Here is a 20509-nt window from a genome sequence, read left to right on the forward strand (position 1 = left end):
GTACGATGTGTTCTAGTGTTCCTTTTTCGCTTCATCAAGGCATAGTAGTGCACTTCGCACGCGAAACAGCTGACACCGGAAACACCCCACCCGGGTATCCCGGGCACACGAGCCACCAAAGCCACTGGGAGAATCAGGGAGGTGTTTCTTTTTCTTTTTTTGCACTATCCCCCCTCCCGCAAAACAACTAACAGCTGGCCCGGGGTTTAGGGTGCCTCGAAAACAACCCAAACTTCACACAAGCAAGCACCAGAAGCCATTTTTCACCATTCCGATAATGCGATCGCGATCTCAAAATTACTCGAAACCCCTTCTGCAATCGAAGCCAGCGTAGCGAAACTCCGCTTGAACACAACCCAACAGCAGTGAAACCTCGTTTGAACGGACGAACTAAAAACGCCGGCGAACATCAGCATCAGCGACGGCCAACTGAAAACCCCCCACGAGCTTCTGCACTGACGAGCCACGAGCGAGCTGGAAAGAGAAGCTTTTGCTCCACCTTCCGCTTCCACGGAGAGACGGCGTTGTGGCCGACCCGTTAGCCCACCCGGAACACGGCCCGAGCAGTGAGCAAAGCATTCTCGCCGTGCTCGCCGAACAGCTGGGGAATGGAAGTTTTCTTTCCTTTTTGGCTGACAAATTGTGGAAACCCTACGCGAGAGCCGCCTATGCTTTCGGTGTATCTCTACGAAAAGCTCTCTGCTCTCGTGCAAGTTTTGCAAGCGGTGAGCTTTTTGATGCTGTTTCGGTGCATGGAAGCAAAACTTAACACAGCCAGCAGATGCAAGGCTGCATGACGCTAGATGCCTTTTTTCGATGATGAAATGCTAATTATTTTACTTGTTTTTATCGCTGCATTGGTGCTTTAGGAGGCAATCTGTCAATAGAATCGTTGCACATCTTGCTAAAACTAAAGTGAAGTTAACATGAACATACTGAATAGGGGATGATCGGTCTGCGACTGGATCATTTCCCAAAATGACTTGACGTGATCCTAGCAATAGATTTCTATGCTCACATTACAGACGAATTTGATGCTCTTTTTGGGTAATTTATTAACTTGTTTTGTTTCAAACACAAAAATTCGACCTCAAAGCCACATGAAAAGGAGCCCTACATATTCCAACATACCGACAGAAACATTCAACATTGCAATATCCGTAAGATCAGATCGGAGTACTGGTTAACTCAGTTCAATCGCAGGTTCACGAATAGCTTAAAACAGGGGTCTCCAAACTTTTTAGATGGCGGGCCTCATTGAGTGGAATAGCCGCAGCTGAGGGCCAATCATAGTTCATCTCTGCAAAAATAATATTGGATTATGAAATGAAATCACTTATTACACATTGCACAATGGTACTAGACAAGAGATCAGAAAGCGTTCCCAGAAACAATGTGTGTTTTGCTGAAAAGTATTATAGTTGTTAACAAAATAATGGTTAGAAATCAAAATTAAACCGAAAGCTTTGCGGGACGCGCGGGAAGGTCTCGCGGGCTGTAGTTTGGAGACCCCTGGCTTAAAAGATAGTGTTCTGAACGAGAATGATCATAGGCAAAAAAGATATACTTCTTCATGTTGTAGTAGAAGAGGTCAATGAATGAACAAACGCCATTCGCACGAGCTAATGTTTCGAACACTTCGCCTCAAAAAGTTTATTACTTGCTTTATATAAAATTATCATACACACGACTGTATTCAGTAACCATAGAATCGTTTTTTTTATTGGAAGCTTTTAAAATTAGCGTTAAGTTAACTATAAAATGAACGAAATGTAATCTGATAAATGACAAAAATCATGAAGATCGTTCTACGATCCACACATCATACAATCCTCCTTGTTCTCCAGCGAACAAACCATCTCCGCCATTCGCCTATTCCGCTCCGCAAACGAACCATTTTCTTGCGTTTGCTGATCTGACCCTCCCCCATTCACGCTTCGCTGGGGAGTACTGGTGCTTCCGTTCAGCAGAGATCGCTGCATTTGGCCGATTTGTGACGTTTCCGGACTCGCGTCGCCATCGCCGTTCGTCATCCGGCTCACGTTCGATTGATTTGCACCCTGGAGCTTCGATTTGTCCACCGTGAACTGAATGGCGTTTACCGCCGGCTTGGTACGCAAGTAGTACATGCCCGTTTTAAGGCCCATCTTCCAGCCGTAGAAATGGATCGATGTCAGCTTGCCATAATTCGGTTCAGCCACGTGAATGTTGAACGACTGTGATTGATCTATAAACGCTCCACGGTCGGCGGCCATCTTGATGGAAGTTTTTACTGATATCTCCCAGACCGTTTTGTAAATGTCACGAATCTCTTGGGGAATTTCCGTAATTTTCTGGATCGATCCGTTGTGCGCCAGAATTCGGTGTCTCATATCATCGTCCCACAGGCCACACTCGGTCAAGTCCTTCAGGAGATGGTGATTCACCACTTGAAATTCTCCCGACAGGACGCGCCTATTATAAACGTTCGATGTGTACGGTTCGAAGGATTCATTGTTGCCCAAAATTTGTGCGGTTGAAGCCGTCGGCATCGGTGCCAACAGTAGAGAATTGCGAATGCCATGCTTGGCAATCTTCTCTTTCAATTCCGCCCAGTTCCACAGGTCCGTAGGTGTCTTGTTCCACATATCGTACTGCAAGATACCCTTGCTTACCGGGCTACCTTCGTACGTCTCGTATGGTCCGTCACGGGCAGCCAACTCGCAGCTAGCCTCCAAGGCACCGTAGTAGATTGTTTCAAACATTTGCTGATTGAGTTTTTGGGCCTCCTCACTCTCGTATGGGTATCGCATCAGGATAAACGCATCGGCCATACCTTGCACACCAATACCGATGGGCCTGTGGCGCATGTTCGAACGACGCGCCTCCGGCACCGGATAGTAGTTGATGTCGATGATTTTGTTCAAGTTTCGCGTTACGGTCTTAGCGACATCTTTCAGCTTGCCAAAATCGTACGTACGATCCGATCTCACAAACATGTTTAACGCGATCGATGCAAGATTGCACACGGCAATCTCGTCCTTTGAAGAGTACTCCACGATCTCCGTGCAAAGGTTTGAGCACTTTATTGTGCCCACGTTTTGCTGGTTGCTCTTTCGGTTACACGCATCCTTGTACAGCATGTACGGCACGCCGGTTTCCACCTGTGATTCAATTATGGCAAACCACAGGTCCTGCGCCTTTACTTGGCGAATAAAGCGACCTTCCTTCTCGTAGCCCTCGTACCGTTTCTCGAACTCTTCGCCCCACGAATCAGACAATCCGGGGCAATCATGCGGGCACATAAGACTCCACATTTCGTTAGCCTCCACTCGCTTCATGAATAAATCCGGTATCCAAAGGGCATAGAACATGTCTCGCGCACGTACCTCCTCCTTCCCTGTGTTCTTTTTCAGATCGAGAAACTCGAACACATCACCGTGCCACGGCTCCAGGTAGATTGCAAATGCTCCGGGTCGCTTATTGCCTCCTTGATCGACGTACCGCGCCGTGTTATTGTACACGCGAAGCATCGGCACCAAACCATTGGAGATTCCATTTGTGCCCGCGATGTACGTTCCCTTCGCACGGATACAATGCACGTTCAGCCCAATGCCACCGGCTGACTTTGATATCAGGGCGCACTGTTTCAGCGTATCGTAGATACCGTCAATGCTGTCGTCGGACATCGTCAACAGGAAGCAGGAAGAAAGCTGCGGACGTTGTGTCGCCGCAGCAAACATAGTTGGAGAAGCATGGGTGAAAAATCGCTCCGACAGCAGATTGTACGTCTCGATGGCCGCATCGATATCCTCGCCGTGAATACCGATGGCAACGCGCATCAGCATATGCTGGGGACGTTCGACGATCTTGCCCTTAATTTTGAGCAGGTAGGATCGCTCCAAAGTTTTAAAGCCGAAATAATTATAGCCAAAGTCGCGATCGTAAATAATGGCCGAATTGAGACGGTCTGCATTATCCATTATTATTTTGTAGTGAAACTCGGATATCATCGGGGACTTGGTTTTCAAATACTCATTCTCCATCATGTACAAATCGTGCATAACCTCTGTAAGAAAAAGTGCATACATCGACGTTACTACCGCACAATAGTTACCCATCGAAACTCATTATTTCTAGTTTACATGCGGCGCAAATAACAGTACTAAATAATAGAGTAAAATTTATTTAAAATAGGAAAAAAAAACAGGACTGGAAGAACTATGAGAACGAGGTATAGAAATAAACTATATTTGTAAACATATGATGAAACCTTCAACTAGTTAAAGATAGTAAGTGATTAGGTAGAAAGGAATATTCATAAAAAAAAACTAATCCTGAACCATGCTTACCCGAAAATTGCTTCTTTGTTTCTTTGTGTAGATTGGAAACGGCTAAACGAGCCGCAAGGATCGCATAGTCAGCATGTTCAGTTGTCATTGTTGCAGCTGTTTCCGCTGCTAAGCTGTCAAGCTCTTGAGTCGTAACACCTGTATAGAGCCCATTGATAACCTTCAGTGTAATGACGATCTGTGGAATAAATTAGAAAGAGTGGATCGCAAAATGGAGTCGGGGAAACAATAGTTTATTGGACCGCACCTCAGGGCTAGACGTTTATACAGCGTAACTACAATCCCATAATCATCCCAAAGTTTCATACTTACCGGGGCAACGAAATCCTTGTTCAGCCCATAGCATAGCTTCTGAATTCTCGACGTAATCTTGTCTAAATGTACTTCCTCCTTTCGGCCATCTTTTGCGCAAACAAATATGGAGAAAATATCAAACGGGGTTACCATATAGTTATGCCGCTTCGATGCGTGTTTAACAAAGGGATTGCTTACCTCGCTTGAAAACATACATCTTGTTCGACTTCAGCACCATCTTGTTAGTTTAAGGCGATGTACAGAACAAAAATAACAAATTAAACACTCCTCTAATGGATTCACAAACAACGAACAGTAATAAATTTAACTTTGATGCAACAATCCGCGACACACAATCTGTCCGCAACGACCGCATGAAAAAATGAAGCGACAATTTCGCGCGTTGTTTTGACAGCACGAGTTTGACGTTTTTGGCTGTTGCCTGATACACATTCATTGGCAGCTAAGCGACATCGCTTAGCCATCCAAAGGAAAGGCCTTTTCTCGGTTGCGTAATTTCAAAATAGCCAGTAGCGAAAAGAATTTATATTTTTTCGTTAAAATATTTTTTTTAATTCCATTGTGTGCAATTGAAGTGAGATACTATCCACGAAAAGTAAAATAACTGACAGTACTGATAAGAATACATCAGTATGATACCCCCTTGAAGATAGTCTTAGCTTTGTCGATGGACCAAACGCTATCATTCCATGCAAAATTCAAACTTACCGCGGTTTCGCTGCCTATGCATTACATGACCTAAAGGTTTCATCTACAGTTTCAGTAACAGTAAAGGTCCAACAGCACAAAAACAATCGTACACATCGTTTTTACAATTTTCGATTACGGAAATACTACACACATTTTCTATTCTATCTACTCTGAAATCCTATTATGCACCCATATTAAGTACATTGAGCCATTTACAACATTTATCCAGTTTACTACACAAACCCTTGAATCTAGAATCTTCTTCTTCTTCTTTACTAGACTTTGCCCACGGTAAGATGCCCAACTTCCTAGGCACTCCTGTATTAACCCGTGGCTAAGAGGACTGATCCTCAATCCTAGTTATACTATGGGACAGGCAGCTATAGGCCTCTTCTTCTTTACTGGCCCGCTCACAATTGAGTACGTCGTACTGACATTGTCTACCTTGCTAAGCTTAGTCAAGCTTTCATGACTTTTTTTTAATTACTCGTAACTGGATGGATAGTCAGTCCTGCTTACGAGGGTTGCTCAGACGAGATTCGATCCCGATACTATCGTGTGTTTGTGCCGCACCCTAACGCTTCGGCTATCGAGCTCCGCTTATATATAGCTATAGGCCATATGTCCTAAAAATCTGGATTCAATAAATTCAATGAACATCTTTCTGAATCAACTAAACTTTCTTATTTCCAAATCTCTTCTACTCGCTTTTTTACATATCCATTGTTGTCTCCATATTTAATCTCTTACAATACACATTAAAATTTGTAATATTTGTAATATCTCATGCATTCCTTTCAGAATTTTTTAAATTTCACTCTTCTATGCAAATAGAGAAAATATAGCTTTTTCTACCTTCTATATGATACCTTCTCTCTCTCTCTATCTCTATCTACCTAAATATCTATCAATCAGCCAATCTACAAATATCTATAAATCTATGTCATATTTTCAATCCATCTTATAAAAAGTCGATCCATAATTTACAATACGTTTTTCAATCCTTCATGTCCTTCTTTTTTTAATATAAAAAAATGAACGTATTTAAATGAAACCTCTTTTCCGTTACATCAATCTCCCTAACCATCTGCAAAATTTTATCTGCTTATTCTTTTCCATATTTAATTTTTTTTAATCTGTTTCTACTGGTTAACAACGTGCATATGGCACAAACACATGACGACAAGCTAACTTATAATGCTTCCCAATCACTCAATTAGTTTAATCTTTTTTCTATTCTAACTGTCTATCGATCTCTTCTCTCCCTCTGCATCTTTTCCTATTTTTGTACATTTATATTTTACATGTCACTCTCTACTATTCTGTTCTGACTATTTCTCTATTCCGAATTTGATTACCCACCAATCATTGTAGCGATTTCATCAGTATCACCTAATGCATACAGATCCAAAAATACTTGACACGATTTACCTGAACGAGCAAAACAGATAGTTAGAGCTGCACAGACTCCAAGTCTGAGTATGTACAGATTCTACAGGACTCTTTGTATAGATTCCATGTTTTTTTTTGCTTCACGAGAGCGTTCTATACTTTGTAAAATAGCGCGAATCAATTCATTCCTGTAGAGAACGACGTATGTTCGAACTCTGTTTTATTGAGATCATCGCGTAAGGTAAATCTTAAATTTTATGTTCAAGATTAGATTTTCTCGAAACAAACATAAAATAAGTAATAAATTTATGAATTATTTTGTACAATATGTCAACTCAACATGCACCTGCAAGATATATAATGAACGATAAATCAGCTTTAATGTTTATTTGCCAAATGTTAGATATTTTCCATTTCAGATTGCAGCTCCGGTTCACTTTCTTCGTCAGAACTGCTTGAATCTTGGCGGTCCATCAAGGGAATGGGAACAGGAAGTGGTTCCAAGGGTAGCGAAGCAAAAGAATAACGTTCTACACCACTCGGTGTCCAGAAGAACTCATCGAATGGTCCTTTGGTCATTCTACCTCGCAGCAAATATTTCGAGGCAAAATTAAAGACGCCATCGTGCTCCGCCGATAAACCCGTTTCGTCCCACATGCCATGATACCGAACGCTTCCAAACACAAATTCTATCGGCCCAGCTAAACGCCCTTCACGCCAAGACCCACGTAGACGAAGGCCATTTTCAGCGATTAAATACGCTCCGATGCCATGCTTCTTGTTCAAACACCAATTACCCTCGTAGAGGTCCTTATTTGCGAACTTGTACGTTCCATAACCATGGCGACTGTCTTTCAACCAATCACCAGCATACGAGGAACAATCGGGATACGTTTGCGTTCCATGGCCATGGCGAAGGCCTTTTCGAAATGCGCCCACGTACCGATAGCCGTTACGCTTCCGCAGCACGCCGTGCCCGTGAAAAATGCCTTTCCGAAAAGATCCTTCGTAAAAGTCACCGTTGGTAAATTTTGCAATCCCATCCCCACTGGGCTGATTTTTTCTATTTCTTGGTCCTTCATAGCGCTATTCGACGAAAGCAATCACGATGAGAAACATCAACGATCAAAACCGATACCTTATTTACCTTAATTTTTAATGGGATCGACTGTGATTTTTCCGTACTCAAAATGCCTTCTTCTTCTTCAGTTTCTTCGACACCCGAAGGTGGCTGCAACGCGGACTCATTTGCTACAGATACATTGGGTGATTCAAAGAACCCACAATCCGACTGGAACACACTATCCATCATAAAATCAGGCTTCAGAATGAACATCAGTCTCTAAACTGAAGATGACTAGATTGGAAAGAAGAAATTTGACGAATGCATTAAGATTAAAATGACGTGTCAGCTATCTGGTCTGATAATATGAAGAATTTGTTTTGGGTGTTATAGTTCCTACTTTCCAGCAGTGATTAATCAAAATTCCCAGATCTAATAAACCAAAGCATAGTAAAAAAACACACAAACACTGTTTCGCATTAGCTTTTTTACCTGCCAACGTCAACAAATTTATTTCATTCATGTGTTCACACAAAACCCATCCAACCGTTGCGTTTGAAGATGTGACCTTAATTCCTAGAGATGAAATTTCCTTGACAGTGTAGTCTATAGAAAATGTTAGTTCTAGCACGACACTAGCTCTGGTTAAATAGGCTAAGCAGAGCCTGCTTTTCTTTCTCCTTCTTGCGTACGACATCGATACTGCGATTCTTCCATGTGCTTTTGCGTAGTTTGATTGGTCGACTTCCGACATAGCGTCCTGTGGGGGGTAATGAAAAAAAAGTTTTTTAATTATTTCACTAAAAAAATTGTACAAACTATTCATTTCCTTGACACCATAGTTGACGAAAAATTATCTATTATATCAGTGTTCAAACATATCTCAAATACAAAGTGTTCAACAGTTTGAAACTGTGGCGAAAATTACTACTTTTCTAATCAGGAGTAGATTACTCGTTATAGACCTTCGAGCTACGGTACAGGCAGCCCAACAGCTTCTCCAGTCAAATACTCCTCTGAAATAAGTACTACTCCTAAAGCATACGATATAATAACAGTGTTCTCCATACGATATAATAACGAGTTCCATGAGCTATACGATAGTCTCATTGCCATCCATTGAATAAGAATCACCAGACTTGCGTGCGCTTATATTGTCAATAGAATGCCACGACGGCCCATTACGTACAGTCCTTTTAGGATGAGTGTTGGACCCAAACTGAGATAAAGTGATGGAAGTGTGTCTGCCAAAAGGGCCGTGATTAGAGATTGGCTGATGGTAGAGGTTGACGCTTGACTGTGAGCGTTTTTAGTAGCTGTCGTAGGCCAAGGCCGTTAAACGGTAGTAGCGCCTTTTAAGTAAGTTCGGGAAGTTTTTCAAGCACATATGTTCGATCCAGCACGTATTGAGAAAATTAAGGATACGTAGTCTTCAGTGGGTAAATTTTGGGATAATGCAACGCTGTCATCTGTAGAACTTGCGAACTCTCTACCATAAACGCTTTGATGGCCAAACAGTGTTGATGCCATTCTTCTCAACGATATGTATACTCTATACCTACTAGCTAAAATTATGTGCTTGAGCAAATAGAATACAAAAATGTAGAAAATAGCTCCTCTAAATAGATCATATACAGAGAATTGTTCTTAAAACCCAATGTGCCTCAAATTTAACCTTATTTTGGAAACAACACTGTTTCAACATGCATATATTTGATTTCCCAAATATGAAATATTTACTACCAGTAGCAAAAAGTTATAGAAATAGTTTTTACCATTACGGGTAAATTTATTCTAAATCCATTGCGGGAAAATTATTCTAAATGTACAAATCGTATGTATGAGCATATGATCAATAGCAGGTCACAATGAATGCAGTGACAGTAATTTAAATCGTAAAATTCAAATTCCACAATTACACTCTTAACGCCCTCGGTAAAGCAGGCATACAGTTGAGTTGAATTTCTGCTTGCGAGTTTGATAGGCACATGGGTCCGAAAAAAGAATGTCGTAGGTCAGAGGTATCAAGTGTTGTGACTGCACGTTTCAGCAATGTAAATGTCATTCCTATTCTAACCATCGTGAAATTATTCCTCAAGCTACGACGTAAAGTTTCAACCATCGAAAGGCTCTCGGATTTTGTTTGCTGCTCAAACAATATCCTTCGGAACAAATAAAAAAGTTATAATGGTAAATAACTGACCTACCATCCTTGGAGTAAACTTTAAAAGGCATCAACAATCGTAACGAAGAATTCGTAATCAACATTTTCAGTACATCAAGGGCAAACTAGTCAACTGACCGTGAAAAAGTTTAAATTTATGAGTTGCATCTCCGATTGATATCCTGCGGAAGTTCTGACGCGATGATTGACAGAATAATATATCTGTCCAATGCTATAAACAGATGATAAAAAAATGGTAACATCTCATATGTGTGCTAATTCATTTTTGAAATACCTAGTATATTGTTTCCGTTGATGCGCCTCTCCCAAAAAGATAGTGAAGAGTGATTGGCATATAACGAGGCTCCTTATGATGATTTAAATCATTCAGATGATTTAAAACGAACTCGCTGGATTGTTATTTGCAGCTCCAAGAGATAAACTTACGTTAATCGATCATTTCATTTTTCGAGCAATCTCATCTAGCCAATGGACGTTCGATTGCAAGTGAGTGGGAGCATCACGGGTTTTAGCTTATTCCATAGCCAGCGTCATTAGCATCAATGGCCATCTAGCCGAACAAAATGTTCCAAGCTACCATTTAATTGCTGCTTCATCCCCTTCGGCATCTTTTCAATGGAACTACGAGAGCAAAAGCCAACCCCAAACGAAGCGGTAAGGCTCAATGTCGGAAACATTCAATAGACACTCGTTTGCGATGACTCGGTGGCGGTTTTTTAACGGCGAATGGCAGCTAAAAAATCGACAATCTTCAAATCAACGGCAAATCAATATACGGTATCGCGTCCAATATTCGGTACGAAACAAGAGACGTATCCATGGATGCGTGAACTCACCGCAACGAACCATCTTTCAACCGAATGAAAAATTCGTTACAATAGCAATTATGATACCGCAATTAGGCGACCCGGCTCTGGGTCAATATTGAGAAAGTGAACGAGCGAAAGAATTACAAACGCAATACTACTGATCTAGGTTCAATTGATGCAAAATATTCGCCTTCCAACAGGTAAATAAGGTCGAACGATCGCATCCGCGTCCTCGCACTGCTCACCGTTTGGTTTATTATTGATGTGACCGTCAAATGGTTGCATGATAGAATTTCAAATGCCCAACCCGGGGAGGTGTTTGTGATACAGATCCTGTACTTAATGCTGCCTCCGGTACCGACAGTACGGGATAACTAACGAATTCCTAGCTGTTTACTTGTTGGCTTCCTTTGCGGCACTTGGCGGTTGACACTTAAGCTTAACATTTTTGTTCCTTTGGCGACAAATTGCATTCATCCATGGGAAATGATGCAGCTATTGAATTGAACCATATTCCTCCGCGAAGTACCGGCACATACTAAGGTCGTACACACCCCCACAGTCATTCTAGTCAATCGAATGGGCAATGGAGAATATCGTCTTTAAGAAAAACGCAGCTAACTGAAAACAAGACAGTAAATGTTAATATATGCGGCACATATTTGAATGCGTCCATCTAACGGTTTTTTTTTCAATGAATCTTCTTGATTGAGGAGGGTCGATCACAAGTGCTATTGCAGGTGCTGATATACAAATAGTGAAATACAATCATGTATCTCCTTAAACTTAGTCCGGGATAGTATCGGGTTCGATTCTCGACTAAGCCTCATCCGTACGCAGGCCTGACTGTTTACGTGAACATTTCAAATCAAAGAAAGCATTTGCTTGACTTAACAAAGCAGGCCTTGACCGTACAATGGTTGTTTGGGCATTTAAGAAGACGCAGAAACTTACCCGCAGTTTTCATTTAATGACTTTGGACTTTGCTTGTATAGTGCTGTTTTCTATTCTAAACGATGGAAATCTCATACTAAAAACCAAAGTTCAAATTTTGTGTACGTGTCAATCATCATATCAAAGTTTCATTTCTGGTGAAAATGCTTTCCATGCATGCCGAACAGGAACAGCGTGATCAGCGCATTTGTTTACAATGCTTACGGGAATCGCTAAATACCGTTTTATTCGCCTGGATCCGCTTTTCTCGGCCATTGGTTATATTGATAACTTATTGCAAAAATATATAGATTGCCGCAGCCAAAGGTCTTGTTTTTCGAATTGATTAAACACGGGCACGGATTAATGCCATGGCGAGCTGGTGTGTCGATGTAGGCGGGCCTGGATCAAAAGTCAACCCAGGAATGGAAAAATACAAATAGCAGTAAAATAATAATAATTTATATATATATATTCGTAACGGTCATCCATCCATCGGTTCCAAAGGTGATCTACACAGCGTTGCGGACCACGTGCGACTCAACAGTGGCTAAGTGAGCTAGATCAGATTCTAATTCTTCGATTGATTAGCTTGCTTTGCAACAAATAACCATCATTGCTATTGTATTTTTAAATATATTTAATTCATTTAATTCCCATTATCATCGACACCCAATATAACGAACCAATGTCCCAATCTGCATCAATTGCATTTCAGCAACTATAAATTATCACTGTTAAATGATCACCCGGTTTAAATGGGTTTTTCTCCGCAGTAAGCTTGCTTTAAACACATCATTGGTCAATCAGCATTTAGTTACTGTGTTTATCCGAAGCAAGTAAAATCCCTGCAGCATTTTGGCCGTGCAATGACAAAGTCCAACCTGGTGCCATGTTCATGCTCCTGGTGGATGCAACGACAAATTGTTGCTATATTGACATGCTGCTTCATTACCATTCTATCAACTCCCTCAACGCGATGGAAGGCTCGTTGAATCCTTGACCACGCGTGAGGTTCAATTTAACGTTTAAGTACCGTGGCGCTTCTCGGTACTCCCTGCAACACTCAACCACTCATCAGCAAGGAGTGAAGCGCGGATGGTTAGTTCCGAGCAGGAGCTACTAAACATTGTGCTGTCGCATCTCCACCCAACTTAATCCGTGATAACAAACCGCTCTAACTAGCGACACATTTCTCTCGTTCTCTCTCATGCTTGCTCTCGTTTTCGCTCTCACTCGCTCGCACGCTTTCCCTCTCTGTCTCTCTCTCTTTCTATCTTTGGCGAGTAAATGACAACAGCACAGTTGATCAGCTGGGATGGGATGAGAGGATGCTGATAAAAGCCGCGCTTGGGTGGACAGGCACCAACATTCTGTCGAAGAATTGCAAACCATCCACAGTTCAACCGAACGCAGTACGGTTTTCATTTTTCCTCCATTCTCGGCTTCAAGAAAATTCAAATAAACCCGCAAATAGTGCATCACGGAAGCGACTATTAAGCTGTCTGTTTAGCGTGACCAATTTAGTAGTGACGTTGTTTTCTAACTCCTCGACAGCATCCTGATGCTCGTTGGTGCACCGATGGCACGCAATTGCACCGGTTCTAGATGGTGGCAGCCGCGTGTTACCACCGACGTAGTACAGTGAAAAGTGTTCCCGAGCAAACGGTGAATTCATAATTGGCCAAATTTCGTTGCTTTTTTGCTTTCGCGTTCGTTCCATCGTTCAAGCCACGTACAGGTGGATTGAATAGATTCAGATTGTGCGACATGTGAATTGTTCTCTGAAAGATTCAACCGAAAGTACCATCAGGCACTCACCGGTCGTGTTAATTTGGTTTCATGTATTAGGCCAATTAACCCGCGTCCAGTATAGGTTGGCGTGCCGAAAAAAAAGGACTACGGGGACGTAAAACCCCGAGAAGCGGCAAATACACGTGTATTGGAAAAAATATCGTTCCATTTCTTGGTGGGCATCTTGCGACTCAAAATGGATAAGGTAAGAACATTGCTTTTAAGATATGGTTTGATTTTATCCACACAAAAAAGACTCTACATACTCTAAATAAATAAGAAAAAAATATCATTCATTGGTGGGTTAATCGGCAAGTTCGAATTTTAAAACCAATAACGGTTCCAATCCTCCTGCCATGAGCACAAATTCCATTAAACACTCTATCTCCGTCCACTGTACATGCCTGTTAAGGGTGACTGTCGTTGCAAAGTTATGCGGTCACCTTGATGGCCGCCGGATTGTCTACAACAGCAACAGGATCATTAAATTCTCACCCGAATCCACACCCCCACCACCGAGCAGCATAGCGTAACCTTTCCTCTTTGGCACCGCTAACAGCGATAGAGAACAAATCCCGTTTCGACAGTAGTCGGCGATGGAAACTTGGGTTTTGTTTTGTAGTTTTGCTGCTTCTCGCAACAAACACGCATCCGACTGGTACGTGCTGGTACCGGATTAACACAGACAAATCAATCTCTGAGCTGGACCGCGGCCACACAAACAACAAGATAGCGCAAAATGCAGGGAGCAAAACCTGCTAGGAGAGGCTGTGCAGAGGCCTTCCCCGAGAGCTCGTCAACATATTGTCCTCGTTTGGCTTGGGAACTCCATTCCACCAGGGAGCGTTAGGTTACCTTCGTGGGCAAGGGGTGATTAAACGATCGAAATCAATGGAGGCGCCTAGTAACCAATAGAATCATGAAACTGCGGCATGAAACCGTACCATAAAGAGACGTAATGCTTTGTCCATCGGTGAATTGATTTTGCCTTGCGTGTGCTAAATCATTCGGGCGTTGAGTGTTCAGTTTTGTACCAACTGGAATGTGTGATGATCATGCATATAGACACGCCGGTGTGCCATGATACGGTCAAAGCTCGTTTTGCTCGATGTGTGCTACGGAGGATTATTAGAATTTAACATTACACAACATTGCAATTTCGATAGAGAGAAAAATTGAGAAGGGTGTACTTTTGCAATGGCCCTTATTAAACGCTGATTATTTCAACCGCAACCTATTCATGTAGCGTACGGTGTAGTTCTAACATAACTTAATTCATTGTTACAAAGCTCTAATTTTCTGAAAGATCATGTTTGGAAATATTTTAGTTCGCTGGTGAAGTAAGTAAGAAACCCAAACAGAATCATAACGACCGCATGATAATGTGATGTGGTGCGTTGGGCACTAAGAAAATGACTAAAAATTAACATTCCTGCACCGTTCTGCCCGATAATGACGAGAATAATAATTGCTGGCTTAATTAGAACCGAATTTGGGATAAGCCGTTTGGAAGCTATTTAATTTCAAAGTTTGCTTGAAAAAGAGTTAATTCAATCCAAAATCGAGCCAGCACGTTTTCTACCGTGGGTATGGTATTTTAAAACGCAGGTTATACAAAGGGGAAATGATAAATTATTGATCTGAGTTTCTAAGCGTGGTTTTCATTATCAAAATAACATTATAAAGATCTCGTTTGATAAATTTGTGTAACAATGCAGTGAAAAATCCGTACAAAAACATTCACTGACACTCTGGCATGTAGGCGCCATACAATACCCATTATGCTGATTACAGTTCAGTTAGCGAACCTACAACAAGCAAATGGAAAATCTCATTGCCACTGTGAGATCTGAAATCTCTACAGCAACCGAGCCCTTATCACTGTCACACCTAGCTTTAACCTCGCAAATCACTCATCCGTAGCGGCAGCCCGCATTTATGTGTGCATCCAAATCCCATATTTTTATGCTCATGTTTGATGATGGAAATAAACCACTGCACGGATGAAATAAACAATTACAAAGGTCAGCAAAGATCTGCAGCGTGTTGGATATGCTTATGTCAGCCAAATAACGTGATATAAAGAGAAAAGAGCACATCGTTCGCTCCGAGGAACGGTGTTTTTCCATCGCGTGAGAAAAATAAACAAACCTGATCGGGTCGTCACTAGTTCATCACATGGAAGTAATGGCTGCGAATGAGGCGTAGAAATGTTACTATCCCTTTTTGCTCCGGAACTGAACTTTGCTCATTCGAACAACCGATCGAGCACATGATAACACCCACCACCCACTTGGCATTTGATTGACTATTTCAGTTATTTGTTTTCAGCTACCACGCTTTCGCTGCATTTTTTTCTCTCTTATTAAACATGCTAAGTCGTGTGTATAGCTTATCGTTTCATTTACGCCGGCCAACTGCAGGAGCAAATTAATTACCTTGCATTCTAATCAGCACACACCATCGCTTGCTTCAATTGACCAGCAATTATCGGCTCGCATTCATTTTTTGTCCCTTTGAAAGTTCCCACCGTTAAAAGTAAACAGCAATCGCACAGAGCCTAAAATAGATGGAAATGAAGAGCAAAAGCTGCAACAAATAATCGACCATTTGCTGGCTTGCTCACTCGCAGCGTGCATGCAAAAAAGCCGTGATAGGCCAACTCAACTTACTCAAGCTGCTGGGGGGTAGGTGGGGGCGATTTCCTATCACCCATGAGCCGGCCGATTAAATTAAACGTTAGCCTTCTGCGACCCACCAACAGCGGTAGGTGTTTATTTACGATCATATTTACAACTGATTGTGAGCTTTTTTCAAAAGTCCATCATTTGACCATGATCGTACAAATAGTTCAACGTAGCAAAAGCATTTTGATGAAAATATGTCCATTGGAATTCAATCTTTGCACGTACACATTTTCCTAGTCAACTTGGTCATAATAAAATCTATATATTTTTCTTACTTCATGCCTTTCCCTGCAAATATTTGCTAATACGAGAGCAACAAAATCCCCAATATTTGTTCAGGGCTTAATTTTAAGCAAAGGGAATTGGAATGCAAACATAACAATTTCGTTTTTGCTTTTTTGCAGATTTCAGACGATACTGCCCTTGCATTTGTTTCCTTTGTTCAATCAGTTAACGATTTTAAGTTAGATTATAGATCAATAAAAAAAAATGAGAAAAAGCATATATTTTTAAATATAAATATATCTAGAAATAAACTGCATATTTTCTCTGCTATACTGCGAATGGCATCGACAATGTCCGATTCTGACGATAATATTTTCAATGTGAATAAAGATAGCTTAGAATTAGCATTACTTCTCGGGCAACTTATAACTTTTTGTGTCATATAATTGTGCCTGTGCATGACACTCATCTTGCACACATAACGCAAAATATCGCACATAGAGAGCATACTGAATTGTCTGATTACATTAGATGTTAACGTAAGCAGAACAAGAATTAGACAGGTCTTGTAAGAGTGGACTGCAGAATAATTGGAGCCTTCCCTTAAACGATTAACGCAACAAACAACACCTAGTTTTGCAAGGATAGTAAACATTTATCAAACATATTGCTTAATCCCATACCGGCTTCTTCACTATACGGTATGTTGTTAACAAAATTTTCTCACGCCTCGTGAGCTCGCACCAGGAATATAACGGATGACTGATCACAGCGGATAAGATCCATGTTGTTTATGCTTCAGTGGAACAAAATCCTACACACTCTTGGCGACCGTAAAGTTGACGAAGAATCCGTCTCTGAGAATATATACCGGTCGACAAACAATTTTAGGTCGACTTCTTGGCACTGAATCTTATTGCTTCTCTCCTTATGTATAAAATTTATTTTCTATTTCTTTTCTTTTCCCACACACTACATAGAGTCGTCACTTGAAGCATATCTGGTATGGCCTGGTGGTATTGGCGATAATCAGCACACTGCAAGGAGTCAACTCAATGCCATGCAACGGTGGCGTTAGCGGTCAAGCAGCAAACAGCATCGAATCAAACGCAGCTTTTATAAAAGGGATGAAGTCCAATAATGCTGCTAGAGCAGTACCAGTCGTAGTCTCATCGACGCCTTCGGCCATCAAGAAGGATGTTTTCATGTCCCGTGGATGGGGCGCATCGGGTATGCCGTTCTCAATGTTTTACTTGAATCATTACACGAAGGCGCATAAAGCCTACGCACAGAGTCAGCTGCAACAACAACAACAACAACAACAACAACAGCAGCAACAGCTTCAACAAGAACAACGGCTGTTGCAACAACAAAAAGAGCAGCAGCAACAACCACTGAGGATACATCAGCAACAGGATGAACCATCACTCAGTCTAACTAAAGAGGATACAATCGAAAAGGATTCGCAACCGAAAACGCTTTCCTACGACACGAAGCTCAATCTTGACCCTGTTGCTGTTCATGCCCAACAGTTGCGAACTGATGCGGATTATGTGGACAATGTATCCCCGGTACGCACATTAAAGGTTAATACATCACGCCGGCAGTATACGGTGCCGCAGTTATTCGTATCTTATGGTTGGGGACCGTTGGGATAAACAGGGCAGCTCAAAACATTCAACTGAACTATACCCGCCGAATAGTTAAACCCAGAACCCTTTCGTCTTATCGCTGCACACATGCAGCGGAGAACAAATTGGTACACTCCAAAATGATCAATTGGGAATGTATGAAAATATATCTAAATTATAGAAATTCACTGTTCATATATGTCACATTTCACTCTAGGTGTAATAAGAACATGTTGTATAATTATTATCATGCTAATTGTACTGCACATTATAAAGCAGCTTTGGAAAACCGTAGGTCAAATTGTAATTGATAGCAAAAAATGCAAATAGGTAATTAAATAAAAATTTAAACTCTTTGTTTTCTCCACTTACCGTCCATTTCCTTCATTGCGCGTATGAAGTCCTGCGGATCTTTGAAGCTGACGAACCCATAACCCTTGCTTTTGCTGGTTCGTTTGTCGCGTATCACTTTGGCACGTTGAAATGAGGGATATTTATTGAAGGTTCGTGTCAGCAATTCGTCGTTCACGTCGTTGCCAAGATCACCGCAGAATATGCGAAAGTCGTCCTCTGCCCAATCTGATAAAGACATATCTTCCCATGTTTGACCACCGGCAACGCGTACCGTTTGCTGTATCACCCACGATGAGGTAAAGACAATGGAAAGAAAATATTAGAACAACACTATGCGATAATTTCAATTATTAGTTATTCATTATTACACGCATTTCCGTCGTTCACACAATGTTGTTTTATGTTGAAGTTACTTTTTCGTTCATTATGCTAGTATGCATTCAGTATACTAGTTTTACACAAAAAATCAGACTCATATCGAACAGACTCAACGATATGCTATACTTCAACTGTTTCAACCGCACTACCATCCTCAGTTGATGAATCCTCACTCTTAACTTGTTTAATTTTTTTTTGAGTTTTATAACATATGCACTAATGGACAATATCATATCCGCTTTCATTTAATTCAGATCACTATTTTCAACTCATCCAACAAGAGATAAGTTTAGAAACTCACTTTCAGAAGATTCTATGAAAATATTAAATTCATTTGATACGGCATCGGTGATAGTATTAGAATTTTAATTTTTTTGTCATAGACTAATTTAAGGTTTTTCCTCTTCCTTATCATTCCTTGTATAATAAATACCACGATAAATATGAACTATTGTATAATTGTACAGCCTGAATAAGGTAAATAAGGTTTTATACCTTCAAAACAGAAATCAAGAAGATTAAAAAAGAATTGAATGAACTCAGAGGCACGATGTATTAGTATAACGTAAAAGCAACCAAACATTTATAGTGAGGTATATCAACGAGCTTAGATACAATTATCTTAGCTATACTACGCCAAAACTGTTTGTTTTAGTTGTCAGTTAAGAAAAAAAGCATCCAGGATTAAGATTCACAAAAATGAGCTTACGATCATTTCAATCTCAAATTTCAGGACAAAGCTATGATTCCACACAAAAAACAGTTTAAACAAATTATGTACATTAAAATCCAATTCGCTGGATATGCTTATCAATTTTCTTGATGATATCTACCCGCAAAGTATGGATCAATTATTTTCAAAGTTTGGAACAAGTCCTGTAACATAATGCGCCTTTTATGTTTAAACGCAGTTACGTTAAGCCCCCCTTATACCACCAATTCTAAATCGGTTATTCCTTCAATTCCTTCCCAACAGTCAATCAATATAACTTGCAGACGCATTCTTACCTTTTTGTCCTTTTTGCCGCGTCTTTCGCTGTTACCAAAGGATTGCAATGCTGAGGATGCTCGTGCCGCTTTGATAGCTTCTTCAGCAATCGGATTGGGACCTGATTTTTCCGTTTTGGGTTTCTTCATTTTGGTCGTCACTTCATACTGAATATTTGCAATATCATACTATAAAATAGAGAAAGGCTCTGTTATGCACAATGTAATAAGAGATTAAACGATAATGAGGTGTTTTATTACCGATTGCACAGTTGGTGCGATGTTGCTGTTAGTTGGTCCAGAAGACGAATCGGATTTCGTTGCGATGCCCACTGTTGGCCGAGCTGTGTATAACTTTGGAGCGCTGCTCACAATCACCGGCGTGGGCTCCGTTGTGTAGGATTTTTGCGGCAAAAGTGGTAGTGGCTGAGCGCTGAAGGTCGGCAAAAAAGGCGGCATTGGTGGAGGTGGTAATCGAGGAGGGACCTGTGCTAATTTTTGTTGCACTTGGTTGTACGTTTGGGAACCGATCACCGTTCGTACCTGTGATGGTATGAACGGATTACCAGCCCCACCGGAAGATGCAGCTGGTACTGAATATGAAGCGGTAGCTCCGGAAATTTCCGCCTCAAACCTAGAAGATTTGTATCTCCATTAAAAATGTACTCAAGCAATTACAATTTCATTGTCTTACCGTGACATTTCATCTTCCATATTTTTCCTTTTGCTTCCCAT

General features: G+C 41.2%; 3 protein-coding genes across 3 annotated transcripts; all 3 read right to left on the bottom strand.

Annotated features, from left to right (window-relative positions):
• Positions 1-1707: 1707 nt before the first annotated feature.
• LOC128723136 (ribonucleoside-diphosphate reductase large subunit) lies at positions 1708-4863 on the bottom strand. The gene is made up of 4 exons (XM_053816848.1): positions 4824-4863; positions 4644-4732; positions 4332-4509; positions 1708-4048 (listed from the first exon to the last, which is right to left on the bottom strand). Exons 1-4 carry the CDS (start codon positions 4861-4863, stop codon positions 1809-1811), a joined length of 2547 nt encoding a protein of 848 aa, XP_053672823.1. The 3' UTR covers positions 1708-1808.
• A 2264-nt stretch (positions 4864-7127) lies between these two features.
• LOC128724167 (radial spoke head 1 homolog) lies at positions 7128-8064 on the bottom strand. Its single transcript, XM_053817931.1, has 2 exons — positions 7876-8064; positions 7128-7814 (listed from the first exon to the last, which is right to left on the bottom strand). The coding sequence occupies exons 1-2, from the start codon at positions 8062-8064 to the stop codon at positions 7128-7130; spliced, it is 876 nt and encodes a 291-aa protein (XP_053673906.1).
• A 225-nt stretch (positions 8065-8289) lies between these two features.
• Positions 8290-20509, bottom strand: LOC128725205 (RNA-binding protein 42). Its single transcript, XM_053818929.1, has 5 exons — positions 20469-20509; positions 20036-20408; positions 19796-19963; positions 18428-18686; positions 8290-8551 (listed from the first exon to the last, which is right to left on the bottom strand). Exons 1-5 carry the CDS (start codon positions 20507-20509, stop codon positions 8427-8429), a joined length of 966 nt encoding a protein of 321 aa, XP_053674904.1. The 3' UTR covers positions 8290-8426.

Source organism: Anopheles nili, chromosome 3 (genome assembly GCF_943737925.1).
Source record: "Anopheles nili chromosome 3, idAnoNiliSN_F5_01, whole genome shotgun sequence".
NCBI lineage: Eukaryota > Metazoa > Arthropoda > Insecta > Diptera > Culicidae > Anopheles > Anopheles nili.

Bases quoted from the DNA above. Each gene is read 5' to 3' on its own strand.
- LOC128723136 (XM_053816848.1), bottom strand. From the start codon at position 4,863: ATGGTGCTGAAGTCGAACAAGATGTATGTTTTCAAGCGAG. The intron at 4,733-4,823 runs GTAAGCAATCCC...TTTGCGCAAAAG, and splicing joins GATGTATGTTTTCAAGCGAG to ATGGCCGAAAGGAGGAAGTA. The intron at 4,510-4,643 runs GTAAGTATGAAA...TTTATTCCACAG, and splicing joins ACAAGGATTTCGTTGCCCCG to ATCGTCATTACACTGAAGGT.
- LOC128724167 (XM_053817931.1), bottom strand. From the start codon at position 8,064: ATGTTCATTCTGAAGCCTGATTTTATGATGGATAGTGTGTTCCAGTCG. The intron at 7,815-7,875 runs GTAAATAAGGTA...TTCGTCGAATAG, and splicing joins CGATCCCATTAAAAATTAAG to CGCTATGAAGGACCAAGAAA.
- LOC128725205 (XM_053818929.1), bottom strand. From the start codon at position 20,509: ATGGGAAGCAAAAGGAAAAATATGGAAGATGAAATGTCACG. The intron at 20,409-20,468 runs GTAAGACAATGA...CAAATCTTCTAG, and splicing joins ATGGAAGATGAAATGTCACG to GTTTGAGGCGGAAATTTCCG. The intron at 8,552-18,427 runs GTAAGTGGAGAA...TACCCCCCACAG, and splicing joins CGCAATGAAGGAAATGGACG to GACGCTATGTCGGAAGTCGA.